This window comes from Anguilla rostrata, chromosome 10 (assembly GCF_018555375.3).
Source record: "Anguilla rostrata isolate EN2019 chromosome 10, ASM1855537v3, whole genome shotgun sequence".
In the NCBI taxonomy this organism is placed as follows: Eukaryota; Metazoa; Chordata; class Actinopteri; order Anguilliformes; family Anguillidae; genus Anguilla; species Anguilla rostrata.
In genome coordinates, this window is record NC_057942.1 from 19,998,442 (window position 1) to 20,015,385 (window position 16,944).

At 43.5% G+C, this 16,944-nt stretch overlaps 1 protein-coding gene across 1 annotated transcript in view; it reads right to left on the reverse strand.

Annotated features, from left to right (window-relative positions):
• The window catches only part of LOC135233733 (pappalysin-1-like), a 159,522-nt gene that overhangs the window by 46,734 nt on the left and 95,844 nt on the right, over positions 1-16,944 (reverse strand). Inside the window, exon 14 of the mRNA XM_064297537.1 lies at positions 12,058-12,226. Within this exon, the coding sequence (XP_064153607.1) occupies positions 12,058-12,226 (169 nt within the window). The remainder of the gene's footprint in view (positions 1-12,057; positions 12,227-16,944) is intronic.

Genomic DNA, 16,944 nt, shown 5'->3' on the forward strand with positions numbered 1-16,944 from the left:
TCCAGTTTATTCAGCTCTAACAGAGCGCATGTCAGTCCAAAATTTAACACAGTCCAAAAGCATTGACATAACACTGAACATTTTACTGTGTATAGTTGCACTTGACTTCCTTGCACAGGGAATCTTAAAAGCAGGCAGATCCAAATTGACTGGCCAAATAGCAGAAAAGCAGCGAAGTTGCTTTCATTCCACAGTGTTAGGGTTCTGCCACTTTCAAAATTAATTCCATCATGTCTGCTTTGTCAATCATGCAGATGATATAGGGCCAAAGCTCTGAACATGGGTCAGGTGACTTTTAAGTCATTGCAGGGACATCATCAAGAGGAAGCCTGAAGGGAGCTGGAGAGCCTATCTTGACAGAAGCATTTTCCCAGATTCCTCAGCCACGTATAAACCTATTTGTCACTTAGCACACTTTACCTCAATAATAAAAATGCACATACCTAATTTGGAGTTTAAAAGCTGCTTTATATGCAGGATACCTTAGAGAGGTGTTTATGACCCCATGAAGGGTCTGGGGATCTGTTGTGGCTAAGGATGGCTTTGGTCTAGTGCTCTGATACAGTTAAGAATGGTTAGGGTTTGCATTCTGAGGTGGTTAAGGATGGTTTGAGTATGTGTTCTTTACAGAGGTGGACATTCCAGGGGTCAGAAAGTAAAAGTCCTGCCATGTATTTCATCCACCCCTGAATTCAGCCAGCTGATTTAGCTCTACCTCCTGGCTGAAGAATGGTGCTCATTAGCAAATCCAGGTGACTGGAACAAAATCCTGGGATGAACTTTTACTTTCTGAACTTGGATTGCCCACCTCTGGTTCTTTGATGTTTATTGATGCTTTGGAGTATGGACTGGTTTACAAAGGTTTGGGTAAAGTACCGTTAAGGATGGTTCTGGTATGATTATGAATAATTTGTGTCTACATTATGGTGTGGTTAGGGATATTTTCGGTCTGGTGTTCTGGTAGATTTATGAATGATTTGCCTACATTATGGTGCATCAATTAGTGTAGGATACTTTGTGTAGGTTAGAGTTAAGTATGGTTTGGGTCTCATGTTCTGGTATAGTTAAGAATGGTTTGTGTCTATATCATGGAGTGGTTAAGGCTGGTTTGGATTTTTATTCTGATATGGTTAGGGATGCCTTGGAGTCTGACATGGTTAATGAAGTTTAGAGTCCTGGTATGATTAGGAATGGTTTATTTCTACATGAAGGTATTGGATGGTTTGGATCAGGTGCATTTAAGGATAATTTTGGTCTGGTGTTCTACTGTGGTTCAGAATGGTTCTGGCCTTGTGTTATATTGTAGTTTAGGACAGATCTACTTCTCTGTCCTCTGGAGGTAAAAGACCTGACCATAGGTCACTCTGACCTCTCCAACCAGACAGACCCCCTCCCGCCCCTCACCCCACCTCCCCCCACTAGTCACCTAGGGAACTCTGTCTGTCTGACCATAGTCAGAATCCAATCTCCTCCCCACCGACCGCTTCTCACTTTTCCCACAAGCTTCAGCCTCTCGAGTCACTGGAAAACAGCGCCTATTTATAGCCCGGGAAGCGCCCGCACTACGCGCCGAAGGCACCAGTCTACAGACCACACCCGGCAAAGTCCCCACACCAGCCGATGACACGGGGAGCAGAGGGACTATTCCAGTCTCGGCTAATGAGCGCTTCACATGATTTCTGCTTCTCAGTGACAGTGAGCAACTGCGGGTCAGTCTGAGGATAACCACAGACTTGTGTCGACAGCTTCATGCATTTCACAGATTTTAATTTTCCCAAAGTGTGGCAAGCGAGGAAGAAGGTGTTTGGAGGGTGGGGTGGGTTGCAATAATTATCACTACAAACTTTTTCAGGATCCATATTAACTATAACAGGCTTGAAAGCTGCTCTTTAGAGCTGCAGTTACAGACAATCCAGAGTACTGCGTACATACACCATACCATGGCCATCAGTATCACTGCAATTGGTGGCACACTGCTCAGCAATGTCAATGCCCCGCCTACAGAGGGCACTCACTGGAAACTTTTCTTCAGCAGTGAGAGAGAAACAAGGGCAGGGGCAGCTCATGCACGCCATTATTCTTTCTCTCCCTCTCTCCACACCAATCTTATGTTGCTTTCAACCCTCTTCCTTCATACATTCTCCATCACTCTAGCCAGTGTGGCAACCCACCCTCACTCCCTCTCCCACTTTGTCATTCTTTCCAGCTGTGGTGGAGAAGGACACAATCCCCTCCAGTGGGTGAGTGGGGTCCTTGGTGTCACAGAGGACGTGTTTGTTTGTCGGTGACACTGCCACCAGGAGACTCCTCCTGAAACATGATGTTCAGGACACCACTTCATTTTTAATGCTCCAAGGGGTTCTATTTTCACCATCAAGAAAAAGGAGAAAGCCTTTATCCCACCATGAGTGAGAATGTGTGACAGCGAGAAAAAGAAAGAGCAGGAGTGTCAGAGATATAGAAGGAACAAGGGTGTTAATATTTTCTGTAGAGCCCAGCCTGTTAGCACTCTGATATACCATCACCATAAGAATTGTGCAGATTAATGGTTTTGGTTTGAAGATCAAAATATATACTTCTAGTCAACAAGTGAGTCCTTGAGACAAACAACTGTATAAGTCCAAAAAATAAAAAATCGAGATAGCCCTGTCACATGATCGTGTGATGCCCACTTTGTATATTGGGGCTGTTATGTGGATGTTTCCACACGATTGATACTCTATATTTTCAACTTTAAAATAGTCTTATGCGGAAAAAGCGTTTATGTCCAGAAGCGAGAATGGAAGTACAAGCCGTATGCATGTTACATTACATTACAGGCATTTGGCAGACGCTCTTATCCAGAGCGACGTACAACAAAGTGTATAACCATAACCAGGAACAAGTATGACGAAACCCCTAGAGAGAAGTACCGGTCCAAGTGCAGGGAACAACCGCATAGTTCAACTTGGACCCTGAAGGTTAAACTGATTAACACTACCACAACGAGAACGGCAACAACGCAGTCTATGGAAAAAAAATACAAGCAGTAGTTAAGACAGTTAATGCACCTAAGTCACCTACGAAACAGCTGCCTAGTTACAACCCTAAGCTTACAGTTATTTACAGGGGGGTAGGGAGGGATGGGGAGAGGTGCAGCCTGAAGAGGTGAGTCTTCAGTCGTCGTTTGACATGGGTCAGTGTCTCAGCTGTTCTAACCTCCACAGGGAGGTCATTCCACCATCGTGGGGCCAGAACAGACAGGAGACGTGTTCTGGAAGTGCAGGTGCGAAGAGGGGGAGGTGCTAGGTGTCCTGAGGTAGCAGAACGGAGGGATCTGGCTGGCATGTAGGGTTTGAATATCTTGTGGAGGTATGCTGGGGCTGATCCCTTGACTGCCTGGTATGCTAGGACCAATGTTTTAAATTTGATGCGAGCTATAACAGGCAGCCAGTGGAAGGTAGTGAGCAGGGGAGTGACGTAGGAGTGTCTGGGGAGGTTGAAGACCAGACGAGCTGCAGCATTCTGAATGAGTTCCAGGGGTCTGGTGGCAGATGCCGGTAGTCCAGCCAGAAGAGAGTTGCAGTAGTCCAGGCGGGATAGAACCATTGCTTGGACCAGGAGCTGGGTTGAGTAGGTGGTGAGAAAGGGGCGGATTCTGCGGATGTTATATAGGAAAAATCTGCATGCCCGGCTTACTGCTGCGATGTTCTTGGAGAGGGACAGCCTGTTGTACATCACCACTCCGAGATTCTTGGCACAGGGTGATGATGTCACTAAGGTGTCCCCTAGGGAAATGGAAATGTCGAGGAGGGGAGAGGATAAAGCAGGAATAAAGATTAGCTCCGTCTTTCCCAGGTTGAGCTTCAGGTGGTGATTGTCCATCCAGCTCTGTATGTCCCTCAGGCAAGCAGAGATGTGGACAGGGACCTGTGTGTCCGATGGGGAGAAGGAGAGAAAGAGTTGCGTGTCGTCGGCATAAGAGTGATAGGACAAGTCATGGGCAGATATTACAGGGCCAAGGGATCTGGTGTACAAGGAGAAGAGAAGGGGACCGAGGACTGAGCCCTGGGGAACTCCGGTGGCGAGGGGACGGGGTGGTGATACCTTACCCGCCCAGGCAACCTGGAAGGAACGGTCAGAGAGGTAAGAGAGGTAAGACTCAATCCAGTCAAGAACATGTCTGCTGCGGACCTTAATAAGCGAAATTTAGGAAAGAAAAGAAAAACAAAAGTGAATGAATGGATGAACCAAAAACGCAAGACCATGAGGGATGCGAGGAAACCATATGTAAACAGAAAAGGAGAGCCGAAAGAAGGAAAAAGTCCACCTAAATAGGTACGTGGAAGAACTGTATATGAAATATTGTAACTAGCTAGCTAACTTGCTAACAACGGTTGTTGCCAGTTGATGAAATTCAGTGATCATGTTAGCTGTTACATTGTATAAAATTATGATATAGTTAGCTAGCTAGTAACCTTAATAAACTGTAATTATATTTACAATATTTCAATTTTGCTAGCTATCAGTATCTTGTGTAGCTAACGTTACATTTTTTTCTGTTTGCTCTTAAGGGGAAGGTGTGTGCCAAGACGTGTGCGACGGAATTCTCAAAACTAACGGAGGAAAGGAAACTGCAGCTCTTCACTGAGTTTTATGCTGTCTCATATGAGAGGCAGCAGGCTGTCATTCTTTCTGGTTTAGAGCAGGTAAGCAATAAGCGATTCATATTAATCTTTGTTGTTTCAACATTATGCAACAAGCATATGGCATTAATGTAGGCTATATGATATGGTGCTTATATTGTGTTGGTAATAGTCTATTCAAATTGTTGGTTCATGAAAGGCTGCAGGCTTTGCACAACAGATAACTCAACCATGCAGGCGTACTAAAAATGTATTTGATTATTTTGTAGTCACAATCATCATTGTGGTAAGGGGAATACAGTAATCTCTGAAACAATGTAGGTCTACTTCATGTACTATACAGACTAGATGATGATTCAAAACGCTGTGGTACAGTGGACACATGGCTTATTATGATTTTTTTATACTGGCAGGAGTATGGAGCTGAACTTTTGGCAAGAGTCATCTCTCATTCAAATTATTTTTTTAGACTGATTTGTAGAGCAAGATATTGGTGCTTTATCTGCCTACCCTAGACACTCCATGATGTATTCGCCAGAATATTTTCCTTCAGTTCAGCAAGACTCCATACTGTGTGCTTGCTCACTGTAAATGTTATATTGTGAGCCAACAGTCAGGCAGTCAGTTTCATACAGTGTTCCATTCCTGTGCATTAACATCCGCATAATTTTTAAATACACTGTTTACAACAAATTCGCTAACAGTTACTTATTAACTTTTGGAAAGGTCATTCAGGAAAAGTTAGGCAGTTAGGCTAAGGCAGCTCAGGGATCTAAGGCAGCTGAAGGATCAACAGAGCAGGCAGCTAAATTCAGGTGTCAATTAGAGGACTTAAGAGGAAAGCATAAGAACAGGTAATTCATTATTCAAGCCTAGTTTAAGTGTTAGGGACATTACTGGAAAGAACTCATGCCTGTTACTCTTAAAGCCGCTATTGATGACATAGCACCATGGCTGCCCCACAACTTGTGAAACTTAGTGATTGTATGTGAAAACAAAATTCAGGATTTAAGAGGAAAGCATAGCATTAGATAATACAATACAGACAAGCACCGACTCAAAATCCAGCTACTGTAGACAACAACATCATATTGCTGGCCGTATACTATCTTTTCCCCATTAATACTAGAGAAATGTGATTGTTTCATGAGTGGTTCATAATGCTATCTCACATCTTGTTTATGACTTCTGATTGTTTTTCAGGCCAAATAACATTCATCCTGCAGTGAGAGAGGGATAAGAGAACACATCCTGACCTTCCCACGCCAGCAGAACCACTATTCATGGATGAAGGGGGATGTGGACAGAGAGTACCTGAGCCCCCATCTAAATCTGCTGCGGATGTACTGACTGTACAAAGAAAAGAACCCAATGTCAACAGCAAAGTTCTGGCTCTATAGGGACATCTTCAAGCAGCAGAACTAGAGTTTTTGGCAGCCAAGAAGCGACACGTGCAAAATGTGATGTCTTCTTCACCAAATTAACAGCAGCTACAACAAATAAGGAAAGGACGAAGATTGCTGCTGAGAGTGAGCTCCACCACCGGAAAGCTGAAAAAGCATACTCCCAGCTGCAGGACAATGCAGAGTGGGCCAAAGCTAATGATGACTGCCATGTTATCTGTATAGATGTGTATTCGCCAAATTTTACACTCCATAGTGTATTACCAGCGTCAGTTAGCAAATTATAATCTTTGCATTCAAGAGCTGGGTACTGAAGATTCCACCAAAATGTGTGTCTGGCATGAGGGCATCGCCTACAGAGGGTCCATCAAGGTTGCAAGCTGTGTGCTGAAGTGGGTGCAGTCTTCTTTCTCTACCCTGGTCAAGCCCAAAGAATGGAAGCTCATCATCTATAGTGACCAATGCTGTGGCCAAAACAACAACTGGAGAATGCTGAATCTGATGGCACTGCTGATATCCAGGGGCTACTTCACTGAGATAGACCAGAAGTTCATGGTGTCTGGCCACTCTTTCCTGCCCTGCGACCGTTCCTTTGCAGACTTGGGGAAGCGGCGCAAGGTGTCCACACTGTGCACCCCCAGTGATGTGATTGAGATGATCCGTGAGGCAAGGCAACAACATCCATTCAGGGTCATGGAGATGAAGTGTGAAGACTTCAGACAGCTCCCAGATGCAACACTCAAGCGACCAGCTGGCCTCCTAATCACATCTATGATGTGGTTGAAAGTCACAGGTTTTTCCAAATTTCCTAAAAACATCTCATAAGAAATATGAATATGAATGATTGCTTGCCTGTCACAGAGAACTGTACTAAGAATCTTTATTGAATTCCTGTTTCTATTGTGATTCATGATTTCAGGTGCTGATCCGTGGTGTCTGCACACAAAAGAGAGTCACAGCCTCTATGAGGGATGGAAGTCATGGCTGGTCACCAAACCCCAGAAAGGACAAGCACCTCTAGCTCCCTCATTTACCAAGACTTACCCTCGAGCATACGAGAGCCCTCTGCCGATTAAGAAGGAGAAGTACCACGATCTGATGACCATGCTAACCTACATGCCTGCTGCTGCCCAAGCATTTTATGAGGCACTAGAATGTGAAGTTTAGGACCAGCACCAAATTGCTATTCATGATCTGTTCTGTGTGTGATTCTGTGAGTTAATCTTGTGAATAATACTGAGACTTTTCATCTTTGTTATTGTGTTGGAATAGTTGGCTGTGCATACGCACGTGTGTGTGTGTGTTTGTGTTGTTGATTTGTGTTTCTGCAATAAATTATTTGCCACCTTATCCATAATCTGTACCCACAGCTGGTGTCTGTTTTACAGTACAATAATAGTACAATGAAAGGAATATTACACACCAAATACATTCAGGTGATGTTAATCTAGAAGTCAGTATTGTATTGCATTTACCCTAAATTTCCTGACAAACGTGAAGTCGACAGGAATGTGGTAAACATAATAGGGTGTTAATTCAAATAGTTCAAGCTACTATTATGCATGGGACTTATACTGTTCTTCCACATTCCAAAAATATAAGTTCTAATAACTTTCATTTTTTCATTTAGCAAAATAAAAACAAATCTAACAGTAAGAAAGAAGTGTGTGTTCTATATCTTCAATACAAAACATTAATAATGTGATGTACACAGGCCTAAAATAAGAAAGGTTTGATTATCCAGAAATTGGTTCTTATATGGTTCTTCGTCTGTAGGATTCAAGTAATGGGGAAAATATCTTTACTTAATTGCAACGAAGACACAGAAACATGTTTTTGAAAAACATTGCGGCTGTCATGTTTCTCCGCCATTACCTTATTACCAACCCTAATCCCCCCAGTAAAGCTGCCCTAGCAACAGTCTTGTAGTCTACTAAGCACCATAAGCACATCTTACGCTAAAGCATGTATGCCCGACAAGACAACAGCAGCTACATCAACAACAAAAACAAAAACAATACCAGCCACAACAACAACAACAACAGCACCAGCCGCCCCATGCCAAAAACATGACAAAGGAATCCAGCATGCGGGCCAACAGCAGAGTAACGGCCCTGAGGTCCACATGGCCTCCTGAACTGCAACTTGTGGTCTTAACAAGATCCTTCAGAGAACACCACTGTTATCCTCAAGCTACTAGGAGCACAACACCATCACTGAATCAGGGAAAGCAGAATAATAATTATAATAATAATAATAATAATAATGTATCTGTAATTTTCATTTCAATATTATATTTTCAGACAAATTTCCTTAGTTCCTTATCATTTTTGCATACCAAGGTTTAGCTGACTGTGAATATGGCAGTGCAGATCCAGCAGTTTTTTTAATGTATTTGTTGGCAAGCAAATGCATTTTAAAATGTATACAAATTGCCATAATGAAAGGGAGGTGTGGTTAACATGTCTTTTCACTCTCCAGTGATGTTAAGTTAAACATTCAAGGGACCTATCTTGTCATCATCCCTGCCCCATCCCTGCCCCTGGCCCCCTTTGGTACTATGAAAGTTCTAAAACGCAGTACAATAATGGATTACTATTTAGCACAGTCTTATCCAGTTAGAAGTACATTGTCAAGTGAGTAACGGCAATGTTCTGTCTGGGATTAAAACCTGCAACATTTGCCAAGAGAAATGGAATGGCCTTTTACATGCAAGTATGTGTGTGTGTGCGTGCATCCGTGCGAGTGAGCGAGCATGCATGCTTGCATGTGTGTTTGCGAGCAAAGAGTTTCCTTCTTTTAAAAATGTACAGCTGCTGGTACTTAAATACTCCGCTGAGTATTTAAGTACCACTGGCTATTGACCCTAATTCAACAGACACATCCATCAGATTCTCCCTGACCCCCTTCACTGTACCTCCCTTTACAACTACAGCACACAGCCACACACACTACCAGACAAGAAGCCTCACACAGCCACAAATACAGCCATACTCAGAACCTCACACACAGCCACAAATACAGCCATACACAGAATCTCACACACAGCCACAAATACAGCCATACACAGAACCTCACACACAGCCACAAATACAGCCATACACAGAACCTCACACACAGCCACGAATACAGCCATACACAGAACCTCACACACAGCCACAAATACAGCCATACACAGAACCTCACACACAGCCACAAATACAGCCATACACAGAACCTCACACACAGCCACAAATACAGTCATACACAGAACCTCACACACAGCCACAAATACAGCCATACACAGAATCTCACTCACAGCCACAAATACAGCCATACACAGAACCTCACACACAGCCACAAATACAGCCATATACAGAACCTCACACGCAGCCAAAACAATCGTGCATAGAACCACACACACAACCACAAATGCAGCCACTCACAGAATCTCCTGAACAACCCCATCCACCTGCCTGCTGTATGGACTTCTGCTAAGAACAAGCGTCTGCTTCGCACCTCAGTTTAAATGTGGATATAAATGGCCACATTTATATACACATAAATAAGCAAGGGAACAGATTGTTTCTGATGATATGATAATGCCAGGCAGTTATCCAGGAGCAGAAATATAGTTACGCTTTTGAGCAAAACAAAGAAAAGGAAAAGATTTATCTCAGTTCAGAATGGGAGCAATGCTGTGTTAACAGCTCTTCCCATCGCTCCCTATCGTTCACTCTCTCTCTCTCTCTCTCTGTCTCTCTCTCTCCCTATCTATCTATCTATCTGCCTTCTAACAGCTCTCAGAGCAGGTAGAGCCCTCTTTGCTGTCCTGTAAAATCAAAAATTGGTTTCCTAACCTCACATAACCAGCCTAAGCCCCACCAGAACACTTTCCCCCACCAAATCCTCTCTTGGGTTTTATTTTTTATTTTTTGCATTTTCAAATGTCTAGTCATCTTATCGCTATGCGTCCAGCACCTTTACCCTCTGTGAGCTATGCACTCACTGTGTGGTGGACTGCACTCGGTGTCCAGGCAGGCTGCAGGTAGAGTAGCTGCTGGCGTATGGTGCGTTGCGGGTCACCCGACTAACTTGGGCATGGGTTCAGCCTGTTGTAAGTCACCACAGCCAAGGTTCAAACCCTGACTCTAGGGCGTCATGGCTTCTGGCATAACAAGCCCGCTTACACCAGCATAGCAAAGACAACCACAGCATGTAATAACATCCAAGATTTAAAAGATGGTCAGGATAGGACCCGTATTTAACTAAGCGGGTCCTTAAGTACTGCTCACTCCTAAATCAAAGCGCCCGCTCGGGGTCAGGAGTCTGAGCATCGCTTGCCGGCTGCGAGCACGCTCAGATGTCCTCGGAGCATGAGGCTGGAAACCGAAACGGTCCAGAGATCGATATCGGTCCCGCAAATGGCGCCCCGAGAGAGACCACTGGCTGGACTCTGGGGCGCGAGAGAAAGAGCGCCCTCAGATGTCAAATAGACCTGAACCTATTACATCCTTACCAACTCCAGCTGAAGCTTTCTTCACACGTTAAATGCTGCCATTCAGCTGAAATGAGCCGTAATGTGGGCAAGCGCACGTACACACGTGCTAATTCACACACTTGCGTGCACGCATGCACGTCCTACCGAAAAACACAGACAAAAATAAAGTTGTGCATCCTTTTCAGTTTCTACACAAAAACTGCTCTGGTTTCCAAACCGTCTTGAACAGTTAACAGTTGAAAGCCTTTTGATTGGTTGTTAAAATAATATAAGCGGCCCAAGAGGGTGCCCAGACATGTCTGCGTTCTGCGCTGTTGAAGACAACCGTGAACCTGTGAGCCATGGCCAGACATGTACGTGGACAAGCAAACAAAAAGAAACTGTAAAGAACCCTTGAATCAGTTTCTCTGGGCTGCTACATGCTAAGTCATTTATATTTTATGCCTTTTATTTGCAAGCTGCCATTTCATTCCTCGTGTGCCAAAGGTTGTTCTCATGGTTACAGCCCCCTGAAAGAAAGTGGTTTTGGAAAAGGGATGTAAACCTGCAAACAGGCCGATACTTCAGAACACCCTCCTCCCATTATCGTGGCCGTTAAAACAACCCACGAGCGCAGTAAACCTTTACTGCTGTTTCCTTTATTAGGCATTTGTGTGAGGGAATCAAACTGTTGGGCAGGTTTAGGCTGTGCCCAGTTCTGAGTGTGTATGAGTTTGTGTGGGAGTATGTGTGCAAGTTTTTGTGTGTGTGAGTGTGTGTGTTTACGTGTGTGTGTGTGGATGTGTGTGTGTGTCTGTCTCCCTCAGCAAGTTAGTGCGTGCACCTTGCGTGTGTCCTAGGTTAAGCATATTACAACAGCTATAAACAGGCACCATGTTCACTATGTAAGCTTGGTAGAATACTGTAACTATAAGCAATGTTAACCTGTTCTGGAGTGTCTGTTTAGCACATGAATAACATAATATCATGCAATATATTAAGGGAATCTGGAAATAATCACATCATTATCCTATAGGATTTAGCAAATATAATCCTTCTCTAAACCACACTGTCCTATAGATGGTCTTAATGAAGATGTTCTGGGAGATACTTCTGTGTGATTTGCAATCAAGGGGACATGTAACAATTCCTACTTGGGAAGAGGAGAGTGTACATACAGGTTTAGGGGAAGACAGGGATAAATGCCACCCCTGAGATTTTGTTATGAATTAGTAGGTAGACTAGTTACCATGGTTATGAGTCTTGATGTTTGACTACAAGAGACTAGGTGATCCAGCAAATGAGTCTCCCCCAAAGTTGAAATGAAGCCTACACCAATGGAGGGAGGAGGACTGTTCCACACTGGAACATCAACCATACACACACAGACTCACAGAATCACTCCCACAATTTATCCAAGTCCAGTCTATGCAACTCTATTTGCTCTAAATGCATACAGACTTTGCATTGGGGCCTGATGGCACAATATAACAGTATCGTTCCAGTCCATGAAGTGATTCAATCAGAGGCAGGATGTGTGAAGCAGGAAGGGGTGTCATGCAGTAAGTACCTGGGTCTTGATGATATCATCGTCTCGGTGGATCTGCAGGACATACCCGCGGTGACAGGTTATGGTGCAGCGGGCGCCGTTGTAGAAGCCTGGGCTGTTGCACCTCATGTCCGCATTGTGGACCAAGGGCTCCTGGCAGTCGATGAGTTCACAGGAGTAATGGACGCAGCTGGAGGAAACAGTTCAGAGTAGTCAGAGCCCGGGAGTGCAAAATGTCCAACCACAGGTGGTGTGGAAACAACCACAATTAACCAAGGAGTTGTTCAGCCAGACCAATCAATCATTTAATAAACCAATCAAAATGCATTTATTATGGTGTTTCATTACAATTGTGTTGCCATGAAGCGATGGAGAGAGTCCTTTTCCACTATTTACAGCTTCCAGAGAATTGTAAAATATGAAAATGCAGAGCCAATGGGCGAAAGAAAAAAAATGTAATATTCCCAAACCACAGGAAAAACTACTGGCGGAAACACAAAACAAACAGCCAAATGGATACGACAGTGGGACTGTAAAGAACGTCTTTGCTCTGTCCCCTGCATAAATCTGCAAACTGCCATGGGCATAGTGATAGAGCAAAACAATGGGATACAGGTTAGGTGGATGGCCATTCAGAAGAGGGATGTGAAGGGAAGTTGGGGGGGGGGGGGTGTTATTATTCTTTTATCAGTCATTATTCCTTAATCAGTCCGTGGCATTCGGTTTGGTGGTGAATTGGATTGGTCTTAGCTGCGCTGGCTGGAGGAGAGCACACGGGGTTGTGTTAACTAATCAGCCCAGGTGCTAAATGGTGTGTTCCCCTCCACAGTTCGGGGCTGAGACCGAGAGCTCACACTGCGAGCACGTTTATTTATTTAGTTTTTGTTTGTGTGTCTGTCAGAGCACAAAACGAAAGTGAACCGCCACTGAAAAGCAGGTGGAGCTGGTCCACTGAAAGCGAGCCAGCTATGAGCAGGGAACTGAAAACGAGTTTCTCAGTTTAGCTTTCTTTTCTTTTTGTTATTTTACTTTGTTGTTTTAGTTCATTGTTTTTGCCCAGAACCCGTGAGGCGGAAAGATGAAGGTGAGCGTTTATTTCATTTTGTGTTGGTGTGGGTGCTCTCTCTCTCTCTCTTTTATCTAGCTATTTCTCTCTTTTCTGCCTGTGGTTAGTTTGTTAATTGTTTTTCTCTTTATGTTGCTTGTATATTATTTTTATTTTGAAGTACAGTAATTTCTGTGGTTAAACAATGTCCCAATAAAAGGGTTCTTAAATCTCTCTCTCTCTCTCTCTCTCTCTCTCTCTCTCTCTCTCTCTCTCTCTCTCTGAGTGAGTGTGTGCGTGTGAGAGTGGCTCTGTTGAGAGAGTTGAGTTTTCGGGTTTTCTGCTATGTTTTTGTCTTTTTTACATATTCTTTCTTTTCTCTTCCTCTTTCCTATAGTTCTTTCTTTCCTTTTCTCCCTCATTGCACTGCTTTTATTGTTGTTTCAATACAGTAAATCGAAAGGTAGGAACTGCCCAATGCGGCAGTACAGGGTTGGGGAATGGCGTCCCGCTCTGACGGGGGAACGCAACCCTTTTCCCTTTGCAATGGTTTTCGATGCGTCCCTGAGGCGGGCGTAACTATTGAAGAGATACTCATGGCAGTGGGAGAACAAGTAGGGCATGATAGTATCGACTCGGTATCGAGAATGAATAAGGCTGTAGTTGTGTTTCTAAAAACCGAAAATCTCGTCAGTCAGATGATTGAAAATGGTCTCTGGGTGAAAGAGACGTTCGTGCAAATAACACCGCTGTCAGCACCGGCCACAAAAGTAACCATTTCAAATGTTCCACCTTTTATTAAGAATGGGGCGATTGAGAAGGAACTAAATCGATTTGGTAAGTTTTCAAGCGCGTTAAAATGATTCCACTCGGGCGTAAAAATTTTGCGCTAAAACATGTTCTGTCTTTTCGCAGGCAAGTATTTATGTTTTTAAGCTCGCCCACAGAAAGATTAGATGTTTCGTTCCGTGTAAGTCACGGAGAAACATCATATATGGTATATGCAAGCACTGACAGCTTACGCTGTTTTGAGTGTGGCAATATAGACCATAAAAGATTTGCTTGTCCGCATAAGGAAAAAGAGGGAGAGAAGGGTCGATCGACGGGAGAACAAACACGGAGTGATAATGGGTCAGCTACAGGGAGTAGGCCCACGGTAGTTACAGAGAAACCATTTTCTGGAGACTCCGTTGAGTCCGTAGACCCGGGAGAGGGACCTTCCTCTGCACAGGGGTTGAATACAGACCCGGGCAAAGTACTGTCAGTACAGGAGGAGAGCACTGACCCGGGCGAGGGTCCCTGCTCGGTACGGGAGGCGAGCATAGACCCAGGCGAGGGTCCCTTCTCAGTACAGGAGGTAAGTAAAGATTTACTGGGCTTGGAGCATTTAAAACAAGTGGACAATGAGAGGGAGTAAAATAACGTGTTAATCATGAAAGGGCAGAGTAGTAGTGGTGGGCAGGACAATTGTGCTACACAGGGTAAGCGGGGGGTACAACAAAGTTCAGACAGATTGCAGGAAACGGTAGAGGTTGCGGATGAAACAATGGAAGAAGAGGATAGGTGGTCAGATGGTTCTGATACTTCTTGTAGTCAGACAAACGAAGGGAGTTTGTACTCGGTCGACCAAATTAACGCGTTCCTGGATAAAACTAAGGGAAAGACGGTAGAATTAGGAGGATTCTTCCCCGATCTTGACAAGTTTGTGCTTTCAGCTATAAAGGGACAGAACAGCATTGGTTACGATGTTCTTGATAGGCAGAAACGAAAGCTTGAAGAAACACTTAACAACAATTCGGAAGGGGAAAAGTGTTAACGCTACTCTAAGGGTTAAATCGTTTAAAAAACTTGAATAAATGCACATGGGTTTGTGGCTAATTTCTTTCTGTTTTCTTTTCCCTTTGTTTAGTCTGTTCTTTCTCTACTCCTTATAAGTCTATGGAGGTTTTAAGGATAGGATCTTTAAATGTAAATGGAGCTAGAGATAAAGAGAAACAGGCATTGTTATTCGAGTATATTAAAATGAAACAAACGCATGTATTTACAAGAGACGCATAGCGATTAAAACAATGAAGCCGAGTGGGGATTGTGGTGGGAGGGCGAATATGCTCTTAGCCATGGATCAAACGTAAGCGCAGGAGTTGCAATACTTTTTCTCCAAATACAAACATTAATATATTATCCAGGTCTGAAGTAGAGCAAGGTCGTCTTCTGATTGTTAGGGCAGAAATAAAGAAACACTTTTATGTTTTTGTTAACATATATGCCCCTAATAAAGGGGTGGATCGGATTAGACTTTTAAACAAATTAAAAGCTGTTTTAAATAACTTTAACAGAGAAGATATCTTGGTAGTAGGGGGTGACTGGAATTGCACTCTTGATTTTACTTTGGATAGAGATGGCGAAGAGCCTTACCATTTCTCTGCATCAGTTTTAGCTGGCATTGTTACTCAGTTTGTTTTATCTGATGTGTGGAGGGAGAGAAACCCAGGTGTGAAGCTCTACACCTGGACCAAGGTATTAGATGAAAGGGTGCGAGCAGCACGGTTAGACAGAATATACGTGAGTAAGGCAGTGTGTTTTTAGCTGCCCATCTTTTCCCAACCAGTTTCTCAGATCACCATTTTATCACGGTAAACCTAACAGTCCCGCAAATTTTATTTGGAGGTTTAATACTTGACTTTTACAGGACATGGTTGTTTGTGAGAAATTTAAACTCTTCTGGAAAAATTGGAGTGAGCAGAAGGGAGAATGTGACAATCTATTACAATGGTGGGATGTGGGTAAAACTCAGATTAGAGGTTTTTGTCAACAGTATACCTCACACTCTACAGTTAAACTAAAACAAACCAGGCACAAACTAGAACAAGATATCTTCAGGATTCAGTCACACATGGTACAACAGTATAACACAGACTTACACACTAGTTTAACAGAAAAAAGGAAGGAATTGGGGGACATACTGCAAAGGAAAGCTAAAGAGGCACTAATAAGATCTCGGTACACTAATGTTCGTGATATAGATGCTCCCACCTCTTTCTTTCTTAACCTGGAGAGGGGCACAGCCCAGAAAAAAGCTATGTATTGCCTCCGCTGTCCTGATGGGACAGAGACATCTGACCCAATGGAAATGCGTAGAATAGCTGTTCATTTTTATTCTGAGATGTTCAAGGCAGAAGGCACAGATAGGCATTGTACTGAATAATTATTTCAGCTTCTTCCCTCCTTGGAGCAGCAAGAGCAGACATCTTTGGACAGTGATCTGCTATTTGAGGAAGTGACTGAGGCGGTGCAACAGCTTTCCACCGGTCGCGCACCTGGAATAGATGGACTGCCTGAGTTCTACAAACTTTTAGGGAGTCATTGGACAAGATTTTTTAAACGTTTTAAGAAGCAGTTTTGAAAAAAAGACTTTTCCAAAAAGTTGTCATCGTGCTGTTTTGTCCCTACTCCCAAAAAAGGGGGACCTGGGGCTGCTGAAGAACTGTCGGCCTGTCGCTGTCCTTTGTTCAGACTATAAGATCTTGTCCAGATGTCTTGCCAACAGACTGAAAAAGCTTAGGAAAGCTTATCCACAATGACCAATCATATTGTGTACCAGATAGATCCATTTATGATAATCTGTTTTTAATGCGTGATTTGTGGGATTATGCCAAAGTTTATGAGACAGAGTTTGGTTTTCTTTCCCCAGACCAAGAAAAGGCATTTGACAGGGTGGATCATCAATATGTATTTAAAGTACTAAAAATGTTTGGTTTTGGGGAGGTATACATGTCTTGGTTAAAGTTATTATATGAAGGTGCCACATGCATAGTAAAAATAGGGGGTAGATTGAGTGTTCCAATTAAGGTACAGAGGAGGAT